We start from the raw sequence: 24,026 nt of genomic DNA on the forward strand, positions 1-24,026 counted from the left end.
CCCGATGCCTCCCCTGTTGCCAGGGCGACTGCCGGGCTCGTCGGAGAGCGGAAGTGCTGGTTTCCCGCCGCTCGAGGGGAGCTGTGGCCGGTCGGGGAGAGCGCGGCGCGGCGCGAGCCTCGGGACCGCTCCACATGGGGGACGTGCACGAGGGGCCGCGGCCCCGCATCGCCACCAGCCACTTAGCGCAGCACCTCGGGCAGCCCGTTTGCTTCGTGGGCCGAGTGGAGAAGGTAGCGGGACCCCCCGACTTTACACAGGCCCTGCCCCCGCCGCGAGCCGCTCTCTGCCCGGCTCCTCTGACTCCTTAGGCCGGCGGGTTTGGAGCCCGGTGCCTCCCTGCATGTCCCCGGGGTCCAGGCTCTGAGGCGCTATCTGCCGCTGCTGGACTCTTCTCGAGGGCAGTACGAGGCTCCGGGCTGCGCGGCTCCCCTCCATCGCAGGTTCGGCTTCGCTGGGCGGGAAGTGAGTCCCCTCTGAGTCCCCTCACAGCCCTTGCTGGGGACCCGCACCCCGGAGCTGGGCAGCACCGAGCCAGGCTCGAGCCATGGTCCTGGCCCGGGGTGTCGCAGACCCAGCGCCCGGTGTAGCTGCGTCCCGCATCTCCACCCCCGGGGACCCCGCACGGCAGCAGCAGCCGCGCGGCCTCCCCCGCGCCAGCGCTGTGCTCTGCACCGCTTACCCGCCCGCTGCCTGGGGCTCCTCTCCCGGCTGGCTGCGCCGTTTTACCATGGGTAGGGGCGACACCAGCAAATTCGGATCTAGTGTGTCTTTAAAAATGAGTTACAGGTAGTTCAAATTATATCTGCTTAGTGCTACGATATTTACACAGTCCCATGCTGTTGCAGGTGTCAAGTATACCCAAATAGAAACGGCAATGTCACTATTTCTCTGTTCTCCCGCTCTCTCTTCAAGAATGAGTCTCTCCTTGTGGCTCCACTGAATGCATCCGATGAAGTGAGCTGTAGCTCATTAAAGCTTATGCTCAAATAAATGTGTTTAGTCTCTAAGGTGCCACAAGTACTCCTTGTGGCTTGTTTGCTTTCAGTGTTATGCTAAGCTTGATCTTGACATAATTTTCTACTTGGAGAACTATGGTGCTAAGCTGGGTGTTTTTAACAACATAGTTTTGCCAGTCAGCGCCCTAGGATAGACATTTAAACCAATGTAAAGTATTTTATACTAGTGTAACTTGGTTAGCTTCACCAAACTGCGATAAGGTGGAAGTACTATCACTGATATAAATGGGTCTACGCTGGGGGTGGGAGTTGCCACTATGAACTAAGCCATAATAATTAAAGTTAAAACTTTTAAATGTAGACAAGGTTTTATTGAGGGAGGTTGTAGAGGGAGAAACAATCCCTTAGGTAAAGAAGGTCAGACTCCTGGAGGGCTTTGAATATCCAGACTGGACTTTTAACTGGAGATAGAGAGCTAGTCTTGAGATGGAGCCAGGCGATGTATTCCTAGCTAGGAATACAAGCTACTGCATTTTTGAACCAGTCAGATTTAGCATTTGGCTTCATTCGTAGGCATAATTTACAGTAATCAAGACTGGAAGTCATAAATGTTGGTCTCAAAAAGACAAGGCACAATCTTCTGGCCAGTCACAGATGAAAGTTGGTATTATTTGCTGCTCTAGCTATTTGGTTATCCAAATGCATGGAACTGTTCAAAGGACCTCATGCTGTGGACCAACTTAATAATCAAGGACCTTTGATAATGGGAGTATTTATTGAAGAGAGTGGTTCTGAAGTACTTCTTTCTTCCTACCAGCATCAAATCGGTTTAGCCTGGGTTCATGTTTAGCCAGCTGCTCTTCATCCAGAGACTGACTTTGAGAGAACTGGAAGGAGATGCTGTTTTTAAGTTTGATGTAAATGAGATGTCAACTTGAGCATAGTCTGCATACTATTGGCACTTCAGCCTGCATTGTCACCTTAGCTCTTCCAAAGACTTCATAGAAAATCAAACACTGTGGAGGAGAAGTTGCTATTGGCAATTCTTCAGATTTAATTCTGAAAGGAAAGATTTGTGCCATTTCATGGAATTTCTGGTCTATCCCCAACCCCTGTAATTTTTTGGAGTTAAGCAGAAGTATCTGGTGATCAACCATATGAAGTGGCCAAAAGATGTCAAACATGATGAGTATGAATGTGCTTCCTTTGAATATGGACACCAGAAGTCCTCCACCAGCGCAACAAGTGCTGTCTGTTGTATGCCCTGCTTTGAAGCCTGACCGGTTCAGGATGCTGACAGCTAGTGTTTGAAACTGTTTTCTCCCTAGCTTCTAAATTAGCTTGCTTAGAAAAGGGATCTTGTATGCTGGAGGATAGTTCATGGCTGAAGGTTTCTTTAGTATAAGTCAAATATTGCATGTTTGAGGATAGGCGAAACATTTTAAAACTTCCTTTGATGAAGCAAATCTGTAAGTGTGGTCTTATATAGAGGATGGATTTGATTTAAATCAAATTCATTTAAATCACTAGTCAGGAAGACAGAGAGGTGGCTGTGTTAATCTGAATCGGCAAAAACAATGAGGAGTCCTTGTGGCACCTGAGAAACTAACAAATTTATTTAGGCATAAGCTTTCATGGGCTAGGTGCCATAAGGATTCCTTGGTTTTGTTTTAGTCAGGAAGACTCTATTTAATCATAATCATGGTGGTTGTTATAACATAATCTTCACAACTCAGAGATAAATGTAGGTTTCATTTTTAGAAGGTGCGCACTATGCATTTTTACAGTGATTTATTTTTAAAACTTTTCGGATTAGTTTTACAGCTATATCAAAAAATGAATGATTGTTTGGTTGCTTCAATTACCTTCAGTAAATGAAATAGATATTTATGAAGTCATTGGGAGGTGAACTATCTCTAATTCAACAGGTTAATCATTAATATTTGGAGGACTTTCTTGCCATGCTGTATTAGGAGGAGACCATCACCAGACAGGCATTTAAATTGTTTTATTTAACTAAAACAGCAACATTATGTATTCTGGATTTTTTTTTCTTCAACAGCAAACATAATATTTTAGCAAAACAAGCATATGAATTTTTGAATTTAGTTAAACATTCAAGTTTCTTAAAATCAGGTTTGTTTTTGTTGTTAACTAAAATAGTCTATTTAAATTTTTGTTTTGTTTTTAAATATTTCATTTAACTATGTCAGCCAGGTCAACATGAGAATTTTAAAACATTTTTTATCCACCCTGCTTAGATATCCTTTACTCCATCCAGAAAGGGTAGGGGTCAGTCACAGATGAATGACCTGATTGCCATGAAAACTTCCATGACTACACCATAACCCCTTTCTAACTTTTGTTGTTTTACTGGAAGATGTAGTTGCTTATTAAAATGACTCTCCCCTGGTGATGTGTGAAACCTGTCTATAAAGAAGCAATGAAATAACTTCAGTGCACAGGGTGGGGGGGAGGGGAATACTTTAATATTTTTAGTTGTAGTAATGTTAGGGGCTGTCATCTGTGTTTAATGTGGGTTTTTCTTGTTTTTTTGTTTTTTGTTTTTTTGTAATCAAATAGTCTGACTTTTTAAGGTTAGTGGAGGCACTCAGCAGCTGATAAAAGTTGAACATCAGGCTGTGTCTGAAGTTCTCAGCGGCACCCTCTCTACTCTGGTATTTATTATCTTGTGGGTTGGATAGAACCCAGGTGTGCTAACCTTCAAAGCACGATCCTTATATTGTGTTCTTAAAACATAAGGCATGTTTCATACAGGAACAAAGACCTAAGAATGGATAGCTTATGTTTCAACATGAGTTGTGGGTTTTTTCTTGAAGTTAGAAAATGTGATCACTATTGGTGGTTTTCAATGAATATATAAAATAAAAAATTTCCAATTCTTAATTAGCGTTTAAAAAGTCACTTTTTTAGCAAAGACAATAAACATTATTCAGTACTGTTAGATAGCATTATTATAACAATATTGTAAATAAAGCAAAAACATCTTGCATTTCTTCCATATGTAGCAACCAGTTCATTATTATACCTAAAGCTATTCTGTTATATCAATGTTATCATTTTGATTTTGTTTAAAAGGGTTTTACAGAGCCTAACTTTGACTTTTTTTAAAAAAAAGTTTAGTGACAACCATACTTTTAAAAATAATGCTCTGTTATGTTTGCAACACAAGCACTGTACTTTTTAAGAAATGAGGCTATGTCTACACTACAAGCTAGTTGCTCATGTACACATACTTGCATTAGCTCTTATTATGCTAGCGTGAGTATAAATGGCAGTGTAGCCACAGTAGCACTGGTTGCAGTAGCAGAAGCATGGCTGAGCTGTGCTGAGTACAAACCTGCCTGAAACCGTTGGATATGTACTTGGCACAACGCAGCTATGCCTCTGCTGTCATTACTCATGCTACCATAACTACACTGCTGTTTATGCTTGTGCTAGCTTGATGAGAATTAGCATGAGTATGTATACACAATCAGGGGAATCACATCCTAATTCAGTGGCTCTCAAACTAGAGCTGCCGCTTGTTCAGGGAAAGCCCCTGGTGGACCGGGCCGGTTTGTTTACTTGCCACGTCCTCAGGTTTGGCCGATCGCAGCTCCCACTGGCTGCAGTTCGCCGCTCCAGGCCAGTGGGGGCTGCAGGAAGGGCAGCCAGCACATCCCTCGGCCTGCGCTACTTCCCGCAGCCCCCACTGGCCTGGAGCGGCAAACCGTGGCCAGTGGGAGCTGCGATTGGCCAAACCTGCGGACGCGGCAGGTAAACAAACTGGCCCGGCCTGCCAGGGGCTTTCCCTGAACAAGCGGCGGCCTTAGTTTGAGAACCACTGCCCTAACTCGTAGTGTAGATATAGCCTGAAAGTAGCTAAAAATAAGTAATGCTTTTTAATTGGTCATTCTGACAGAAAGGGAAGGGGGAAAAAAAAGTAAACTGGTGGTAAAATAAGAATTTTGATTTTTAAAAATTTTTAAGCTGACATGGGGAATAATTAAATTTGCGCACTTTTACTGTTCTTGAATGTGTGATATACACAGTACAGAATCAAGTTATAATTCAGAAGAAATTTGCTTTGATAGTTTGAAGATATGTACTTAAAGACTTAATAATCTCTTTGTAGATTCACCCATCTGGGAAACTTTTCATCCTTTCAGATGGAGAAGGAAAAAATACAACTGTTGAATTGAGCGAGCCTGTAAGTTTAAGTGTCATTTTGGAATTACCGTTACCTGTCCTAACTTTTTTTTTTTCTTTCCCCCAATCATGTACTGAAAGGGCAATAAATGCCTAGAGGGAGCTGAGGCCTGCTCCTTTTTGGAAACCATGCGCTTGAGAGCGATGACTGCTGGCTGGGAGCCCAGCTCTGAAGGCAGAGCTGCCACTAGCAGCAGCACAGAAATAAGGATGGCATGGTATGGTATTGCCACTCTTACTTCTGCACAGCTGCCTGCAGAGATGGGCCCTCAGTCAGCAGCTGCCACACTCTGACCACCCAGCTCTTAAGGTAGCACAGAAGTAAGGATGGCAATATTATGACACCCCCCCCAACTCCCTTTTGGTTCAGGACCCCCAATTTGAGAAATGTTGGTCTCCCTGTGAAATCTGGTCTTGTGTGCTTTTTACCCTATACTATACAGATTTCATGGTCCATCACATGTTTTTCATGGCCACGAATTTAGTAGGGCCATATATATTTTATATAAACACTCTCATATATTACCTTTGACAGATTCCATTATTCCTTAGTGTACTATAACTCTCTTGTTCTAACATATATAAAGAGAGGCCCCTAAGGTAATCTATCCTTCTGGAAAGAAAGTCCTGTTTTTATTGGCAATTCATTGGTAGGTTGGAAATAAATTCTAGATGTTCAGAAATAATGAAATGGCTTAAGAAAGCACTTACCTTTGGATTGACAATTTTTATGATTTTCATTTTTATTTTTTTAATCTTCGTTACCTGGGCTGAAGCTACTAATTTTTAGGTGCCTAAACATAGGGTCTACATTGTGACTCCTGCATAGGCACCTATGGCTGAAACACATGAAGAGCACTCCTTTTGCAGTCTGGGCAAAAGCCTGTTGCAATTGTAGCAGTGCACTCAGCGTACAAAAACTCTTTTCTTGCTGCACCTATGGTAAGCATGGCACCTACGTGCCTCTTGCACCAGCCTGCAGTGTGAGCCAGATGTACTGAAAAGGACATAACCCACCCAAGATTCCTATGGGTTGCTGCTAATCTGTGTGTTCCAGACAATACTAAATCCTTTCTTGGTTATAAAGCTGTAGATCTTTTAAATAACGAATTAGGTTGTAGACTCATTTTTCAGTAGTACTGTGCTGTGTGAAATGGAACAGACAAATTATAGTAACAAACATTGTCTCCTAAACTGTAGCTGGGTGTATAAATAGTGACATGCAGAAAATAGTAAATCCTAATCTGGTGACTTTAATTTCTATGTGTTCACTAGTTAGATGAAGAGCTCTCTGGTGTCATTGAAGTAGTGGGAAGAGTTACAAATCAGGCAACCATCATGTGCATGTCATATGTCCAGTTCAGAGAAGAAAAAAGCGCTTTTGGTAAGTAAAAGATAAGCCTTACAAATATACATAACTTTTTAGATTATAAACATTTCCTCAGTGAAGGAAGGGGCATGTCTGCTAATCCTTTCTCATAAGTCAGGTCCGTCTGGGAGTTGCCAGTATGATGAGTGGAGCTCTTTCTACACGTTCACAAGCTGCTTCCAGAAATCTCTGCTACTGATATAGAGGCTTCCATGCAGTGCCAGAACTTTGTTCCAGAGTTAGTGACCATAATGCAATTACATGCAACATCCTCAGAGGAAAGATCATACCAAAATGTAGTACTGTGGTATTGAACTTTGGGTGCAGAAGGAACTTAGGGAAAGCTACTTAGAAAGAACCTAAACAAGAAAGTTGCTAAAAAGCCCTAAAAGTCCTTAGACTTAGACATGGAGGCTACATAAGTAACCTGTCTTAATTACAGACCCTTGCACAGAAAAGAAAGCGGAAAGATGAAAATAAATACAGTAATGTTAATATCCCTGTGCAAGAGTTGGTTCAAGCCAAAAAGAGTATTCTTATGTAGATCATTTGTACCACTCTTGTCATTGGTTTCTGAGCACAGCACACACCTGCTATGTGTACACAAAGTACTCTCCATTCATTGGATAGTGTGTTGATGGTGTGGGGAAGTGAGGCTGAAGGACAAAGGGATTTACAAAGATTACCTCTTAATTATAAAACACCTAGATACTTATGACACAAGTATAAACCTGCATGGCTTCCAGAAAGAGAGTGTCTCCAGTTGGTTGATAAAGGGAAATCAATAGACTTGTATTTGTTGGGGTGTTTTTTTTTTTTTTAAGCCTGTGGTAAAGTCCCTCACAAGAGGCTAGTCAAGAAACAGTAGTCAGATAATGAGAGAGATCTTTCTCATGGATTAGAAATTTGAGAGATGGCAGGGATGTATGGTTCATGTGATGGTCTATTTCATTGGACTTGGAAGGAGCCTAAGAGGGTCCCCATCCTGTATTGGGTTTGGTGGCAGTAAATGACTTGATAGAAGGGTGAATATTGAGGTAGCAACATTTATGGATAACATAGGTTAGTGAAGACTAGAGGATTGTGAATAACATCAGAAGAATTAAATTTGGTCACCCCCCCCCAACTCTCTAAAGAAATAGCCCAGACAGAGAGAGGGTAACAGAAATGACAAGGATTTCCCAAGAGAAGAGAGCTTTTAAAAAGAAAAACAAAAAACATAGTTTTGAGAGGAGACCCAAGAAGCAATATGAGGCAGGTAAATAAACAGATGTTGTAGAGAAAGTGGATAAACAGTAGCACCCACTTTCGTAATACAAGGTTCTGAAGGTTAGCAAGAAGAATACAATATTCTTCCAAACCATGGAGTACCAGCATAGCTGCTAAGGAATTACTTTTTTGTTCCCCATCCTCTAACTACTAACATGCACTCTGGACTACAACCTCTTCTAAATACTTGTTTTCACCTGTCAAAGGAAATTGTAGCTAAAGAGGCCTGAAAATTGTGAGACTCAGCTGAATGATGAGGAAGAACTTTCTCAAACTCCGTAATGTAAAAGTAGAGAATACTGGGCTACGTTAGCATTTTAATCCATTTGTCACAATGTCTTAATATTTTCTGTCCCTCTTTCAGATCTTGCGCTTTACAATGAAGCACTGAAAATTATCCATGAATTTCCTGAGTACTTCCCATTTGGTGTTACAAGGAATGATTGACATGTCTTGGCACACACCTTCCAACTTCAGAGTAGACAATAACTGCATGGTGTAATCTTATTGTTAAGCAAGGAGGCTGAAATTATTTCTAGTGGAAGTGCTCAAGTGATGTCTGTTAGCCAACTGTTATTTGAACTGGACACCGTGGCAAGGTACTACTGACTTATTTCGTACTTGCGTCTTTACTAACAATCTTAAGTGCAGCCAATGAAAAAAAGTAGTTTTGTTGGAATTGAGATCTTTTCAGTAAAATATTATTTTGACTGTTTGAGGCATTTTTATATATATAATATAATTTGTGTATCCAGAGGAATGTTTTAGTAAGCAAATTGGTTTTGGTTTTTAAAAGAAAAAAAATCAATGTTTAAGTTTCTGTATGCTTCCCCCCATACCGCATGTATCAGGTGTTCTGTACAATACTTAGCAGGAAATGTGTATTTAAAATTAAGACATTCTATGGGCTGTAGCTTTAAACAGTATCTTTAAACTTAGATTACGTAAGCTTGGATTTGAGTTCTTAAGTCTTGGAAAGTCACTTTCCTTAGCTTGGCAATAAAGCCTCAAACCTGACTTGAATTAAATGCTAAGACTTGTCTATTTTTAACGATCATTTCTTAGTGATAACTAAATAAATAGCGTTCAGCTGCTGCCTCATGTAACTTCTAATTTAACTCTCCAACACAAACCAGTCAGAGCACCTATAGGATATCTAATAACTACTGTGTTGATAAACAATTTTTAAAATTGTGTTTCTAGTTGTCTTTGCTAATTTCCAAAGGAGTTGCCAACAAGACTGCAGGCTATGGTAGGTTTTGTGATATGGTCAATCTAATCACAAGCATCAAGGACTGAAAAGATATGAGACTGTATTATTTTAATTGCTAAAGGTGGCCCTGAGACTAACATTGGTAGGAAAGATATACATCGGACTACCACTGATATACCATTGATATACATCGCACTACCACTACCTCTGTTATATATGTTTTGTGAATCAACAGGAGTCTTCAGAGCTTTTAAGTTAGCATGCTTTCAGGAACAAAGTCTCAAAGGGAAAAAATCTGATACTTTGTATAGTCTGCTCCCTAATTCATTGCTTCAGAGACTAGTTTTGGTTAACAAACCTTGTTAAAGGGTGTCTGTGATTGAATAAGCTTTCCTATGCAAGCTTTTCTAATTTTTTAGTGCTCTATACAGACTAAAATATTTGCCAATTTTTATGGCTACTTGCTACCTGCAAGAGGTATGTTTAAACATTTGCAGTATTTTCATTTTAGGTAGTGGGGAAAAGTTTTCAAAGACAGCTTCTTCTTAAGGGGCTAGTCACTCAGTTTGAATCTTCATGACACATACCAAACCATATAGTAATCACCAGAAGCTGTGCTGTTAATTTTAATTAAAATTGTGTATCTGGAGAGATTAGCTCACTGAGATAAGATAGAACGCTCTCTTCACCTGTAGACTGCTAGTTCAAATCCAGCCCAAATCAGCAATAACAAAGTTAGTGCCATCAGAGTTCTGAAGTCACCTGTGAGAAATGAATCCATCCTGGTTCAGTTGTTACCCAGGGTTTTCAGAACCCACAGCAGAAGTAACTTTACTGTTTCACTCCATAAGGTGTCAAGTATAAATCATTGGGAACACAGCAATTCCATCTGATGAAAGATTAATGCAAGTAAGCATGCTCTGTCTAAAACTGCAGTTTATTAGCTTTAAGCACACAAGACATCCTAAATATTTAACTAAAATCTGGAATGGTATTGAGTAATTAACAGCAGGTTCGCAGTGGCCAGTTGTTCACCTGCCAGGGAGAAAAGGTGTCAGGAAAAATATCTCTTAAGATTGCTTCAGAGAACTGCTCCAAAATACACTGTTAGTCTTTTATAACTAACTTCTAAAAACACACAAGTCATAGTAACACCTACTAAATTATTGAAAGTTAGGAAAAGTGATTAACTACGTAACAAACATTCCTAAAAATCTTATCATAATACTTCTATGTCAAAGGCGCCAAAATTCAAGGTTCTCCATCCACTTACTTTCTTTGTCTCAATTGTTGAGTTTTTTTTTTTCTCCCCTCCTCCCATTCTGCTTGGCAGAAACTGCTAGCTATTTTTGACTTGACCTTCAACAGCCTGTTTACTCAAATTAATCCTTAACTATATGATGTTCTATTTTATTAATCCATGGTGGCTGAATGCGCATAATATGGTTGAAATTAGCTTGATCACATTCTGGGGTACACACACCCCCACCTCAATGTAGGGTAACACAATCCCTAGTGGACAAAGGCCACCTCAAACTACTTCGGTTAGTATAATTGGAGAGACTCTTAGCAGAGAGATCAAGGAATGAATGGACTAGGGATGTAAGTAACATGTAAAAACAATAACTGTGTAACTAAAATTCTCTCCGGTTAAACGTTTAACCAGGGAACTAGGAGTGTGCTGCAGCACCCCCACATTTTAGGTGGGGCTCTGCTGCCGGCCCTGTGCCCAGCATCCTGGGGTCCCAGCTGCTGGTCCGGGGTTTTGCACGGGACGGCAGCCTTGATCCCAGGCGGAGTTTAATCATTAATAGAAACAGATAAGCATCAAGCTTCTCCATTAATTGGTTAAACTTTTACAACCCTAGAATGGACAGTAAACTGTTTTCAGTCCGTGAGATGGTTCTTCTAGGTCAGGGATCAGCCACCTATGGCAATGCAGAAAAGCTGGCTCTGCCACTCTCATTGCTGTAGCTCTTTATCGTCCAGCAACTTTTTGTCAACCGCTTTCAAGAGTGCAAAAGAAATCTCTGATATTCTTGCCTTCACTGTACTGTATTTGTTTCTGTGGGCATCTGAGAGTCCTGTTTCTTGTATTATCTGCAAAGCTTGGAAGCGGATCTTTGTTCTATATGTGTATACTGTGCTACAGCAATAGATAAAGACATCTGAACAGATAATGCAAAAGTCTGATCTTTCAGTACAGTTTACATGAGAACAGATATGCAGAACTAAAATAGTGAACAAAGTAAATGGCACCTGCCACTGCTATATGATGACTGTACTTCATACACAATACAGGGAACCGCTGTTGCCTTGGCTACTGTAGTTAGTACAGAAATACACTTTCCTGAGTGCTGGGTGTGGCTGCATGCCTCAGCCATGGAACTAAATCTTCTTTAGGATACCAAATCGCAACTTGTACGTTATTTGGATTGGCTTGTCATATATTTAGCCAACTGTAGGGAAAAGTAAACATTGCAGTTGAGGTATGATGATCTCTTCAGCATTATGATCAAATAATACTTTAGTGGATCAAAATATTTTATAGATTCAAATAGTTTGTTACTAAAAGCAATTAATATTTTAGGGATTATGATGAAGACCACTAATCTAGTAGTGAGATCACAGTTTTTGGGAGAGGACTGACACCTTGGACATTAGATAACAGATACGGAGCCTTTCACTGCTACATTGTTTTTTGTTTTGAATCATGCTTAGGTCAGATAAACATGTTGTCTTCTATTTGTTTTGAAATATTTGGTCTTAATCTAGTTTCTAGAAGAAAAATTTTTGATATACAAAATTCATTGCAACTGTTGCTAATAACTGGACCTTATGGTAAGATTTTCAGATCCAAGAAGTGAGCATGGAGAATCACCTGCCCTCTTGCCTCTTCACGTACACTTCCTTGATTATTGGAGAGCATTATCGAGGGGAGGAAAAATTGGTTGAAAAAATTCCTTCCTCACCCTTTTAAATGGTCATTTTATTCCCTGAATTTTAAGGTTTACTTTTATCCTGTTTTTGTATAGCTATAAACTTTAGCAGTAGTTCATCTTTTCTGCCAAAAAAAAAAAATCAACCTTAAAGTTAATAGAATCAACCTTATGCAGAGTTTTTATCCCAACAAGGGAGAAGTTCTAGCGACTCCATGTTGTCCATTAGGGATTTGGCTGCTTTTATTGTTTTTACAGGGAAGACACTCCTACAGTGACTATAGGTAGCAGTCTTAAAACAAACTGCTGAAGTGGATAGTAATCAATCATATTTAATAGTTACTTTACATCTTCCTTTCAAAGGTATTGTACACATTCATATTCACACCTGATATTGTTGTAACCCTCATCCTTTTGTCTTATTGAATTGTCTCAAATTAAAGTATAATTTTGGGGGGTCTGGCACTTTGCTTTATTGGCCCTGTAAAGCATCTTGCATATTTAAGTAACATATAAATATTTCTGAGATAAGTATGATATAGAAGCTAAGATTACATAAAATCACGTAATGAATCAATGAGATAAGGTAGGCAAGGTATAAGCTTTTATTAGTCCAATAAAAGCTATTACCTCAACTGTCTTATGTCTTTCATATTCTAGGACAACATGGCCACAACAACACTGTAAACAACAATGAATCAGCAACAGATTTAGGAAAAGTCACTGAGTTCTGAATCCTAGTTTCCTGCTTTAACCATTAGACACGCCACTAGTTCCTTTTTATAATCCAGGCATAATATCTCAGCAACTTTCAGTTGCAGTGAATGTCATGTGTTGAAGACACATAAATTGTGTATAGAGAAGTACTTTGTTATGAGATTTAAGTTTACTGATTTTTAATTTCACTGACTGCCCCTTCTACTTGTATTATATGGAGGGTTAAAAAAGACTTCTGTTTTTCCTATACCCTTCATGATTTTAAGTACTTCAACCAAGCATCTTTGGTTTACTTCTTTCCAGATTAAGTAACCCTACTCCCACACTATTGTCTCACCATATTTTCTTAGCTGAGAAGGGGAACTATGTCCCTTCCCTCACTGAGCAATGAAAACAAAACTAGCATTCCACTGCACAGAATTTATTTAATTAGAAGTGTAAAGTGCCTTTTCTTGTTTTCTCATGTTCTTTGGTATTTCAATAATGACTTAAAATCACAATAAATGGAGGAACTAGTAGCAATCCCATGGAATGATAAAATAAGCCATGCGCAGCACAGAATATAAAACATCCATCCTAAATTCCAGCCCTGAGCAGCATCTAGTCTCTCTCCTCAACAGAAGTTGGTCCAATAAAAGATATTGGCTTTCTAGAACTCAGTATAGGCAGTTTTGTGTGTGTTTTTTTTTTTTTTTTAAACTATGCCTATTTAAATGTCATGATCCTAGACTGGCACTATATACTGTGACTTTGTAGTGCTTTTATTATTTATTTAAAAGGACCTGTCAATGCCTTATTAAAATGCTAACCACTTCTAGTTCAGACTCACCATGGCAGAATCAATTTCAGTAATGATACTGATGTCTTCTATATGATCTATTGAAGCCTCTATCATTTGGAACATTAAAGTATGAATGATTAATGAGCTGATCATCCATCATTTAGATGAATGTGTTCATTTTTTTGATAGGATGGTGCAGGTGAGCATTGTTCACTGAAATGAGAAAAATACCATTTGTCAAATTTCATGCATAAAAACATACAGAACTTCAAGTTTCTTTGAAGATACAATTATCACCCTTCTCTTACGATGTAGCTAGTAGACATTCTGCAAGTATTCCAGTTGCTAACGTGTCCTGTTCAATTAGAAAATAGGTATTTCTACTTTGTTAAACTTGCATGTTCGTTTAAAGAATACAGGATGTGTATTATACTGCTTCCTAATTCCTCTCAAGTTGCTTTATATATTTTGTGCCAAGGTTCCTCCTCTACTTTGGTGGGTCTTGCACTTATTGGCGGATTTGTTCACCTTGGAGCTTCATGGCAGCCCTCAGTTTGGCCGTTTTTCTGAACCCACAGTCCAGGTCGACTACTCCTGTGTCTGACCAGGAGTTGGGAGGATTTAGGGGTAACCCAGGCCCATCCTCTACTCCAGGTTCTAGCCCAGAAATGCAGCTTTTTGAGTGCCTCCTGGAACAGCTGTGCGACAGCTACAACTCCCTGGGCTACTTCCCCATGGCCTCCTCCCAACACCTTCTTTATCCTCACCATAGGACCTTCCTTCTGGTGTCTGATAATGCTTGTACACCTTAGTCCTCCAACAGTCCACATTCTCACTCTCAGCTCCTAGTGCCCCTTGCTCCCAGCTCCTCACACGCACACCACAAACTGAAGTGAGCTCCTTTTTAAAACCCAGGTGCCCTGATTAGCCTGCCTTAATTGATTCTAGCAGCTTCTTGATTGGCTTCAGGTGTTTTAATCAGCTTGTCTCAATTGTCTCCAGAAGGTTCCTGATTGTTCTGGAACCTTCCCTGTTACCTTACCCAGGGAAAAGGGACCTACTTAGCCTGGGGCTAATATATCTGCCTTCTATTACTCTCCTGTAGCCATCTGGCCCAGCCCTATCACAATTTGTATTCAGACAAACTTATGACAAAATTAAAGTTTAGTACATAACTAATATAGAGTAAAGTACATTACAAAGATGACATATCCCCAACCAAGCATTATGAACCCAGAAAATTCAGACTTAAGGTTAAACTTAAAGAAAATCCAAACACATTTAGGTATGGACATGTGCAGTGCCAGTGCCAAATAACCTTCTGAATAACCTTCTGAAGAGAAGATTAGATGCTTGGAAAACAGATCAAAGAGACGATGGGTGCTGATGCTATTCCAAAACAGATTTTTTTAGTGCAAACCTTAACTATAGAGCTGCAATTGGTGCCTTCATAGTAAATGCATAGAATGTGAAATGGACATTTTCCTAACTCTTGAGGCATATTCCAAAAAGATTGTCTCAAGTAATGAAGCCATAAATAAAAATGGATAATTCCAAACATGAAGTATGTTTCCAGCCAATAAGTGTGACTGGTGAAAGGGAATACATATCCATGGACTCTCATCAGGAAAATAGGGAACATTTAAATCTGCTTCGAAGGTGACCATTACAGTTCTACCTAACTCAAGCAACCCTGCTCATTCAGCCCATAAGGACTTAAACCGTCCCAAGGCCATGACACAAAAGCCCATAAAATCAGGCTTCGATTGGTACTGGACCCCATACCAGCAACACTGATTCCACTGGTACCATCCAAGCCGAAACATCGGGAGCCGTCAGTTCCAGCAAGAACCACCCAACGAGACCCTCAACTACTGACAGTACCTCCAACCCCATCAGCACCAGTGAATCGGGATCCCTCAAATTCTGTGGAAGACAGAGAATTATGCTATACCAGAAGATGTTTTTGCTCTTTGCAATCCTCAATTTCCTCCATCATCCGGACCTTTTCTCATGAAAGAGGTCAACTCCACAGAGGCCTGAAGCTTGCCTATCTCAGCAAGAAAGGCTCAGCAGTGCTTTGGGATTTTTCAGGATGAAAGATATGTACTTGTATAAATATTAAAATGAAAATTATGGTCTTCCCACGGGCTAAAGGAGGGAAGTCTGAGATTTTAAAATGTCTCACATTTGTCTTTAAATTTGCTTTTACTCACACTAAACAGGTCTATCCTAAACAGAGGAATGTGTGTTTACCTCAATTTCCATTTAAGTAAACAGGGTCTTTGAGACAGCAAGAGGAGGAAATGGCGGGATATAAGGCAAATCTGCATTTCAGCATACCCAGGGGAGAAGAAAGAGCATGGAGGCTCCTTCGTCACCGGACTCCATCACCTTCTTTGCTGTTTTAATAAACTTAGCTTTGAGGGATAATCCTCAGAAGAATCCATTTCAAAGGGTGACAAGACTATAAAAGTGAAGGATAAAAACACCCCCAGGCATATCTCTCTCTCTCTCTCTCTCTCTCTCTCTCTCCTAAGATGACAAAGGAGCCAGCCTGGGAGGAGATCCTGATAGGAGAATTTGGTCAGCTGGGTGTCACATCCTGACGGCCCCCTCCCTCAAGGGGTCCCTTGGGGAAGGCAGATCAGCATTGTATATTGCAATGCTTGCAACAGCATTAGCAGGATATTTTGGGAAGGGTCAAAGGTGTCAGTGAGTGTGAAATGGAAGATTCTTTTGCAGGCTGTGAAAGGAGGAGAGAGAGAGCAGAGAATAGTTAACTAAACACTGCAGCTAGCAAGCTCAGTCCGATGATAAAAGCTGGCCCCAGTCCAAGGTCACAGCGCTAGTCAAAAAATTCTCACTCAGCCATGAGAAAAAGAGTACACTGAACCAGGGCTGCAGAGATGGAAAACACCGACGAGATGATGAGGAGGGGAACAGAGCTTCGCATCCCTGGAGCCGTTTTGTTTTGGGAAAACAGAGAAGACCACAGAAAGCTGGTTTGGACTGGCACAAAGAACACCAGGAACAGAATGGAACACCCCCAAAGGAGCCCAGGACTTAAAACTCTCCTGAGAGCTGGAGCAATTCAGAGATCACAGCGGATCCCGGATGACATGGGCCAAGGACAGAACTCCCATCCACCCTTTTCTGCTTATGTTACACGCAGGCTTAGCCAGCCTCGGGTAGAGGATGTGCGAGTATGAAAGAGGGTTAGGACTCAGGGCACTAATGCTTTCTTCCTTCCTCTGAGTGACATGGGAAACACTCATCACTCTCCGCTGTTGTTTATTATTTTATCAATAAAGCTTTAAAAATTAGACACTTGGTGTGTTATGTCATCTCCTCCCTTAACAATCCTGTAGCCTGAGCCTGATCAACTGACACCTCAGGCAGATTGGTAACAGAAATCTGTCACATGGGAACATGTGGTAAGGATTTTACCTTGAAACAGGTCTAGTTTTAACTACTAGACAGCCTTTTATCTTTATTTCTCTTGTAGCCATTTCTGACTTTAACACCTTATACTTGTACTCACTCAAAATCTACCTCTTTGTTGTTGAGTACATGTTTTATTTTTAAATCAAAACTAATCCAGAGTTGTGTTTAAACTAAACTGGTAAACTCCAGATGTTAGGTCTGTTGCCCCTGTAAGAGGTCAATATTCAACAGTTTTCTATTTTAACTGAACTGCCCAGGAGAGGGATGGACAGTGCAGCAAACACGGTTTTGGGAAAATCTGGGACTGTGTATATGTTGGCCCTCCCTCCAAATAGTAAGCAAGGCTGCTGGAAGCCAGAACGTGACTAGAGCATTGTTGACAGGCTGCTGAGGTCAGAGCTGCTGGACCATGGCTCTAGTTATACACCAACCTTCAGGGTATGACCTGCATGCTGTTAGGCTGTTTGTGAGTGGCCCAGGTTGGGAGCTACAACGGCAAAGCATTGTGAGGAACCCAGGGTTGCAGGGCAGGTGGTGACACAACCTCTCACTGGTCTGGATTGCACCCTGGAATGTGACAACAATCTCAACACCATCTCCAATATAAAAGAGATTTTAAATTAAGCCACCACTGCTTGATCCCCACATATCCTTTGGAGGTTGTTCAGCACTCTTTTTGCACAACTGGAGTGTAGTGGCAATGGACAAATGGGTATTAGATATCCAATCTGACTATGCAATAGAATATTTCCCTACCTTCTTCAAAACCATCCTTTTTCAGGGACCATTCTCAGGCAAGAGGTGGAGTCCCCCTTTCAGCAAAGAGCAATAGAGCATGTTCCTCTCCAACACCAGGGAACAGGCTTTTTACTCAATGTACTTCCTCGTACCCAAAAAGAAGGGTGGTTGGAAACCCACTCTCAATCTCCAAATTTCAAATGCTTTATTTGCCAGCTGAAGTTTTGCATGTTCACATTGACATCAATAATTCCCATCCCTAGAAAAGAACATTTGGATTACCACACTCTATATGAACGATGCATATCTTCACAGGGACAGTCACGCTGTCCGCAGGTATTTGCTCAGATTCATGGCAGGCCTCAACCACTTCCAATACAGAGTGCTCCCCTCAGGATCTTTCTGATAAGAACAGCTCGATCATCCAGTGGCCCCACTGGTTGGTTAGCAGGCTTCTTGCTTCTGATGTACTTAAAAAAAATTTTTTTTGCTATTACTTTTTGAGTCTTGACGAACAACTAGCCAAATTCTTTTTTGGCCTTCTGAATTATATTTTTATACTTCATTGGCCAGAGTTTATGCTCCTTTTTATTTTCCTCACTACAGTTTAAGTTCCACTTTTTAAAAGATACTTTTTTGCCTCTCACTGCTTCTTTTATTTAGCCACAGTGGCACTTCTTTGGTCCTCTTAGTATGTTTATCTATATGTTATCCTAGCTTATCTGCCACAGGACTGGTTTAGCACCATCAATGACATGAGTGTTACGTGTAACCTGGTCTCTCAGACACCAGTCAAGACTTGTCTTCCCCTTCTGGGTTGTGTGGTTTCATGCACTTGTTACCCCAATTACTAGATTCAGCTTACATGGCCTACAGGCATGGCTCCAAACAGTGTATTTATCAACCAAACACATCATGAATATCATACTGACAGTTTCTTCCAGAGGAACATCATCTCTAATGTGGTAGAAGGATCTCCCAGTATGTATGTGCACTCCCTTCCTATTCCCACACTGGACAAAAGTTATTACTACAGCTGCCTCCCATGCACTTGGACACCCCAAGAGGACAGAATGCACATCAATCTTCTGGAACTTCAAGCAGTCTGAGAAGCTTGCAAGGCCTTTCAGCAATTTATCTGATTATGTCAAACAATAAAAGTACCATCTTTTTCATCAACAAACAAGGAAGGTCGAGACCCCACTGTGTGTAGAAGCAGTCACCCTATGGATTAGAGGTTTCAGAGTGGCATTCGTGTTAGTCTGTATTCACAAAATGAAAAGGAGTACTTGTGGCACCTTAGAGACTAACAAATTTATTTGAGCATAAGCTTTCGTGAACTACAGCTCACTTCATCGGATGCATTCCTATGGAATTAGTGTATCAGGAATCGAATCATCTTGTCGGTAGCTTACCTTCCAGGAACTCAGAATGTGTTGGCAGACACCCTCAACAGGCATTTCACCATCAATCACAAGTGGGAGCTGCATGATTTGGCAGTAAACAGTATGGTCTCTCAGTGGGGACCTCCCCCCATCTAGGAGCTGTTTGCTTCCAAAACAAAAACAGGAAATGCAATATCTACTGTTCCAGAGGAGTTCCGACTCTATAATTTCAGGGCAATGCTGTTCTCCCCTGGTCAGGACATCTGAAGTATGCCTTTCCTCCTCTACTAGACCTGCCTTGCATCCTACAGAAAATTTGACAGGACAGGGCACAAGTCATTCTCCTTACCTCCAATTGGCCCAGAGAATTTTGGTTTACAAATCTTCTAATATCTTCTGATCAACATCCAGTCCTTTCCTGATATCTTAACTTGGGAGAATGGAAGGATCAAATGTCCCAACTGTGAAGCACTTCATCTCCTGGCTTGGTTTTTGATGGGTGTTTACCCAAGAACACTCCTGCTCTTAAGCCGTACCAGCCATCTTTTAACAGCAAAAAAAAAAAAAAAAAAAAAAAAGGCCATTAAGAAATGCTGTTCAACCAAGTGGAAGTGTTTTTCCATGTGGGCTCAACTGAAACAACTTCTGAGTCTGCAAATATTTCCCTTATTCTGGACTATCTTCTTTTTCTCTCTCAAAATGGCTGAGCTCTCGCTCAGTTCTATTTGAATCCACCTGCTGCCATCCACTATCAAAGGGTTAGTCAGTTCTCACCCACCCATTGACTAGCAGATTCTTGAATGGTCTAATCAGAACCTTCCTGCTAGTAAGGAAGCCTACCCCTCACTGGGACATAAACCTTGTACTTTCAGCACTCATTAAGCCTTCCTTTAAACACCTAGCCATATGTTCCCTGTATCACTTACTGATAAAAGTCAAATTCCTTCCTTGTGGCTATCACCTCACCCAGAAGGACAGGTGAGCTTGGAGCCCTAATGGTGGATCTCCCATGCACTAAATTCTATAAAGATAAAGTCTCATTACAACTACATTAGAAGTTCACGCCAAGGTACTTTCAGAGTTCCACTTGAGTCAGTCCACTTACCTGTTTTTTATGAAACCACGTTGATCTTAAGAGATGAGGAGATTGTTTCCTCAACGTGCGACAAGCCTTGGTTCTTCACCTACGTAGTGGGTAGGCAAGGTTCTGTGGCCTGCAATGTATATGAGGTCAGACTAGATGATCATGATGGTCCCTTTCAGCCTTAATGTGTACAAGGACAAAACCAATCAGAAAATCTGAGACTGTTTTCTCTCCAGAGCTGAATTCTAAGGTCAAGCGGTATCTTCCCAGAAGATCTGTAAATGGATCTCAGTCTGTATCCTACTCTACCACCAGCTGTCATATCTTCCTCCCCTTTATGGGATAAAGTCTCATTCTACAAGAACACAAATGACATCAGTGGCATCACTTTAGGAAGTACTTCTACTTGACATTTGCAAGGCAGATATGTGGTGTTCCATCACAGTATGCTCTAATACAGGACACCTCCACTGATGTATCTTTTAGGACAGCAGTCCTTCAGAGGGCTCTGCAATCTGCATCCTTGCACCCTCCTCCTCTTTGAATATTGCTTGTCAGTCGCACACAAATACTCTTCTTTGAGTGCTACTCCCCACATGTAAGTAACTTACCTTATAGTAACTGGAGGGTTTTCCAGATGTATGGTCCCTATCTGTATTCCACTACCTGCCCTCCTTCCCCTCTGCTTTGAATTATTCCTGGATTTGCAGTAGAGAAGGAACTAGAGAGGCAGTCAGTCCACTCTGCCCTTTATGCCCTTGGTATGGGGCATGAGAGCAAGGGTACAAGCACAGACCACCAGACACTGCTTGCAAGAATTCTCCAACTCCAAGTGCATGGAACACTTGCACACCCATCACCTCCAGCTGTCTCAGTTCCATGGTTCTTGGATGTTCAGCCTTTTACCTGACTTCTTCTGCTTTAATTTCCATCTGTTTTAATTCTCTCTATCCCCCCCTACTTGCAACCTGTGGAGCTCCAACTTTTAGGTGGTTTCACTTTCACTCACTTTCCTGTCCCTCCTTCCCTTACGCAAACAGATTACAAGCCAGTAACCACTTTGTCTATTCTCCAACCAACACACTTAAAACTCACTTAAATTACCACCAGTGTCTCAGAGCAATAAGCTGTGCACATTTTCCTGCTGACTATGCCACTGTGATGGTTTGGATCCACTTCTGGTGCCACCTGATGTGCTGGAGTGCCACACAGGCCTCCAGCCTGGGTTTTCCTTGTACGGGGTTGCTGTGCCAGGCTTTCAAGCCCCTTTCCAGCACCCACCCAGCTGCAGACACAGACTGCATTGAGATCTGTGTAAGAGGATTCACCCAGCACTCACATGCACACCCCCTTTGGGAAATAAACCCAAAATAATACTATTTTGCACTGTATAGAAAGATCTACACAGCACAAGCTCATAAAAATTTACCCTCTCCCTCAATGTGAGGAGAGATATTCATAGCATCCTGCCCCCTCTCCCCATTAGAAATTGCACAGTCTGGGGGTTTAATAATAAATAATAAATGTATTAACTATAAAAGGCAGATTATAAGGGATAGCAAACAGATTACTGAGCAAATAAAACAAATACTAAGCTTCAGGTCTTAGAGACTGGTTTCAAGAAGTAATTTCTCACCCTAAATGTTATTTTAGGCAAGTTGTAGAATTTCTGTAGCTTAGAGTTCCAGTTATTTCTTCTTACAGGCTGGACCCATCTCAATCTGGACTCATCCCTGCTTTTCCTCTCAGATTAGTTCCTTTATCCCTTCAGATACTTTCAGCAATCCTTCTTCTTGGGTAGGCAACGGAGGAGAGTGATTAACCCCCTTCCCAGCTTTAAAAAAGATTTACCTAAGGCAGGAAACCTTTGTTTGATCCCCATCCCCCTACAGAGAAAAAGTACCAGCAGTGTTCAAGGTGGTGTTTTGTATCAGATGATCTTATCACCTGACACTGCAGTGTCAAAGCAACTATGAAACCAGGTTTATTTGCAATGTCCGCAGGAAGGAACTCCGGGCAGATGGGAGATCCACATCTTCCAAGACTCATTGTCCTTTTCAAATGGCCCATTAAGTCTGATTGCTTACTGTCTGGTGGGCATTTCCCCAAGTCCACACACAGTTGTAATTGTTAAAAAGTCAATATTCCTACTGACAGATACAGAAATGATACATTTTTCAGAGTAGCAGCCGTGTTAGTTTGTATTCGCAAAAAGAAAAAGGAGTACTTGTGGCACCTTAGAGACTAACAAATTTATTAGAGCATAAGCTTTCGTGAGCTACAGCTCACTTAGTCTCTAAGGTGCCACAAGTACTCCTTTTCTTTTTGAGAAATGATACATGCATTCAAATTGGATAAACACATTCAGTAAATCATAACCTTTCCAGTGATACTTACATGAGCCATCTTGCATAAAGTATATCTTAATTATGCCATTCTTATCAACCATATTTCTATGAAGAATATGGGGTGTAATGTCACAATTGAGTTTATTAATATGCCTAGGAAAAGAATGTCAAAAATATTTCCTGAGTCTCTTTTGTTTATTGTTACAGACCTACTTGCTGACAGGTATTTTGAAATAAATTACCAAAATAATTGAAACTCATGATTATATTATGTTATTTTGACATAAAATACACAGAATTTAAAAATAGTGTGTGCAGAATTTCTAATTTTTTGTCAATTTTTTTTTGGTGCAAAATTCCTCCATGAATATAAGATTTTTCTCTGTAATGCTTTTTACCTTAAGAATAAAATAGGCTTGCAGCGGAAGTGCTGTGTGGTAATTTATAACTGTTGACAGCCTATGAAGAGAAAGCAAGCAGATTTCTTTGAACAACCTCTCTGTGCTGGAAAATACAAAGTGAAGGCAGGGATTTGTTCAGCCTGGAAACGTCCTGCTCAGAAGGGAGAGATCTAGTTTTCCACCCAAAAAGAAAATGGCTGGAGAGCTGGACCATGGAGGAGAAATACAGGTGCAGTTGCCCTGAAATGTGACAGCTGAATTCTGAGATTCCAACCTTGTGTTCAAATAGTGCACAGAAGAGGCACCCCCACTCCTATTCAGCCCCAGTCTGTCCCCCTCACTAGCCCTTCTGAACCCCAGTCTGTGACCCTCCAGCAGTCCCCTGTGTCTCCATATCCCATGCCTCTGACCTGGCCCCACAGGAAGGATGCTGTGAGGAAGACAGTATCTTTCTCTTCCCTAGCTGCAGCTGGGACTGCTCCTGCTGGGAGCTGCTCTCTGTTCTGGCTCCCCTGTGTCCCCTCATGGGCAAAATGGGTAATTACAGCACCTTTCTTGCAGGTGGTTTTTTTGGGGGGTGGGCGTGGGGAGGGGGAAGCAAAAAATACAAATTCTGCATGCCACATGAATTCTGCATGTGCACAGTGGCACAGAATTCCCCCACCACTAACATTAAAAATATTAGCATATGTGTTGGCTTTTAAGCCTGCCAGAATTAACCCAAACCCTAACGTGAATTCTGGCAGTCCTAGTCCTTCCAACCCTCCCCTAAGGATTGGGGCTCTCTGTTGATCAGGAAGGTGGCCACAAGCCAGTTTAAACTCAGATTATTTATCCAAAAACCCTTGCTTTGTCTGAATACAGTCTGAACTAGTGTAGGCCTACCTCTCCAAGAGGGTGGTTGCTCTGGGGATGTTACAAACTGAGTGAATTTGCCTAATCATCCCCTGCTGTTCTCCTATTTACCCTTCCCATAGAAATAATCTTCAATTCCACAATAACATATACAATTGCATTTTTAATACAGTGGACCCTGAATGTATTAATTTAATTCAACACCATTCATTCAGGATATTACGTAAAGTGTCAGTCATCACTGCTGTGCTGGGAGGAGGTTCTGGAAGAAGGGAGAGGAACAGCCTGCTGATGTTTATCCTCCCAGCT

At 41.2% G+C, this 24,026-nt stretch overlaps 2 protein-coding genes across 2 annotated transcripts in view; one reads left to right on the plus strand and one right to left on the minus strand.

Moving 5' to 3' along the window:
- The window catches only part of UMAD1 (UBAP1-MVB12-associated (UMA) domain containing 1), a 197,469-nt gene that overhangs the window by 149,526 nt on the left and 23,917 nt on the right, over positions 1–24,026 (minus strand). The gene's annotated exons all lie outside the window — the stretch shown is intronic.
- On the plus strand, positions 21–8,837 carry RPA3 (replication protein A3). Its single transcript, XM_038390000.2, has 4 exons — positions 21–233; positions 5,098–5,172; positions 6,447–6,555; positions 8,174–8,837. Exons 1-4 carry the CDS (start codon positions 135–137, stop codon positions 8,254–8,256), a joined length of 366 nt encoding a protein of 121 aa, XP_038245928.1. The 5' UTR covers positions 21–134; the 3' UTR covers positions 8,257–8,837.

The sequence above is a fragment of the Dermochelys coriacea genome, chromosome 2 (assembly GCF_009764565.3).
Source record: "Dermochelys coriacea isolate rDerCor1 chromosome 2, rDerCor1.pri.v4, whole genome shotgun sequence".
Lineage (NCBI taxonomy): Eukaryota > Metazoa > Chordata > Testudines > Dermochelyidae > Dermochelys > Dermochelys coriacea.

Coding starts and splice junctions, on each gene's coding strand:
- RPA3 (XM_038390000.2), top strand. CDS start 135: ATGGGGGACGTGCACGAGGGGCCGCGGCCCCGCATCGCCACCAGCCAC. Junction 234..5,097: donor TCGTGGGCCGAGTGGAGAAG/GTAGCGGGACCC, acceptor ATCTCTTTGTAG/ATTCACCCATCTGGGAAACT. Junction 6,556..8,173: donor AGAAGAAAAAAGCGCTTTTG/GTAAGTAAAAGA, acceptor TCCCTCTTTCAG/ATCTTGCGCTTTACAATGAA.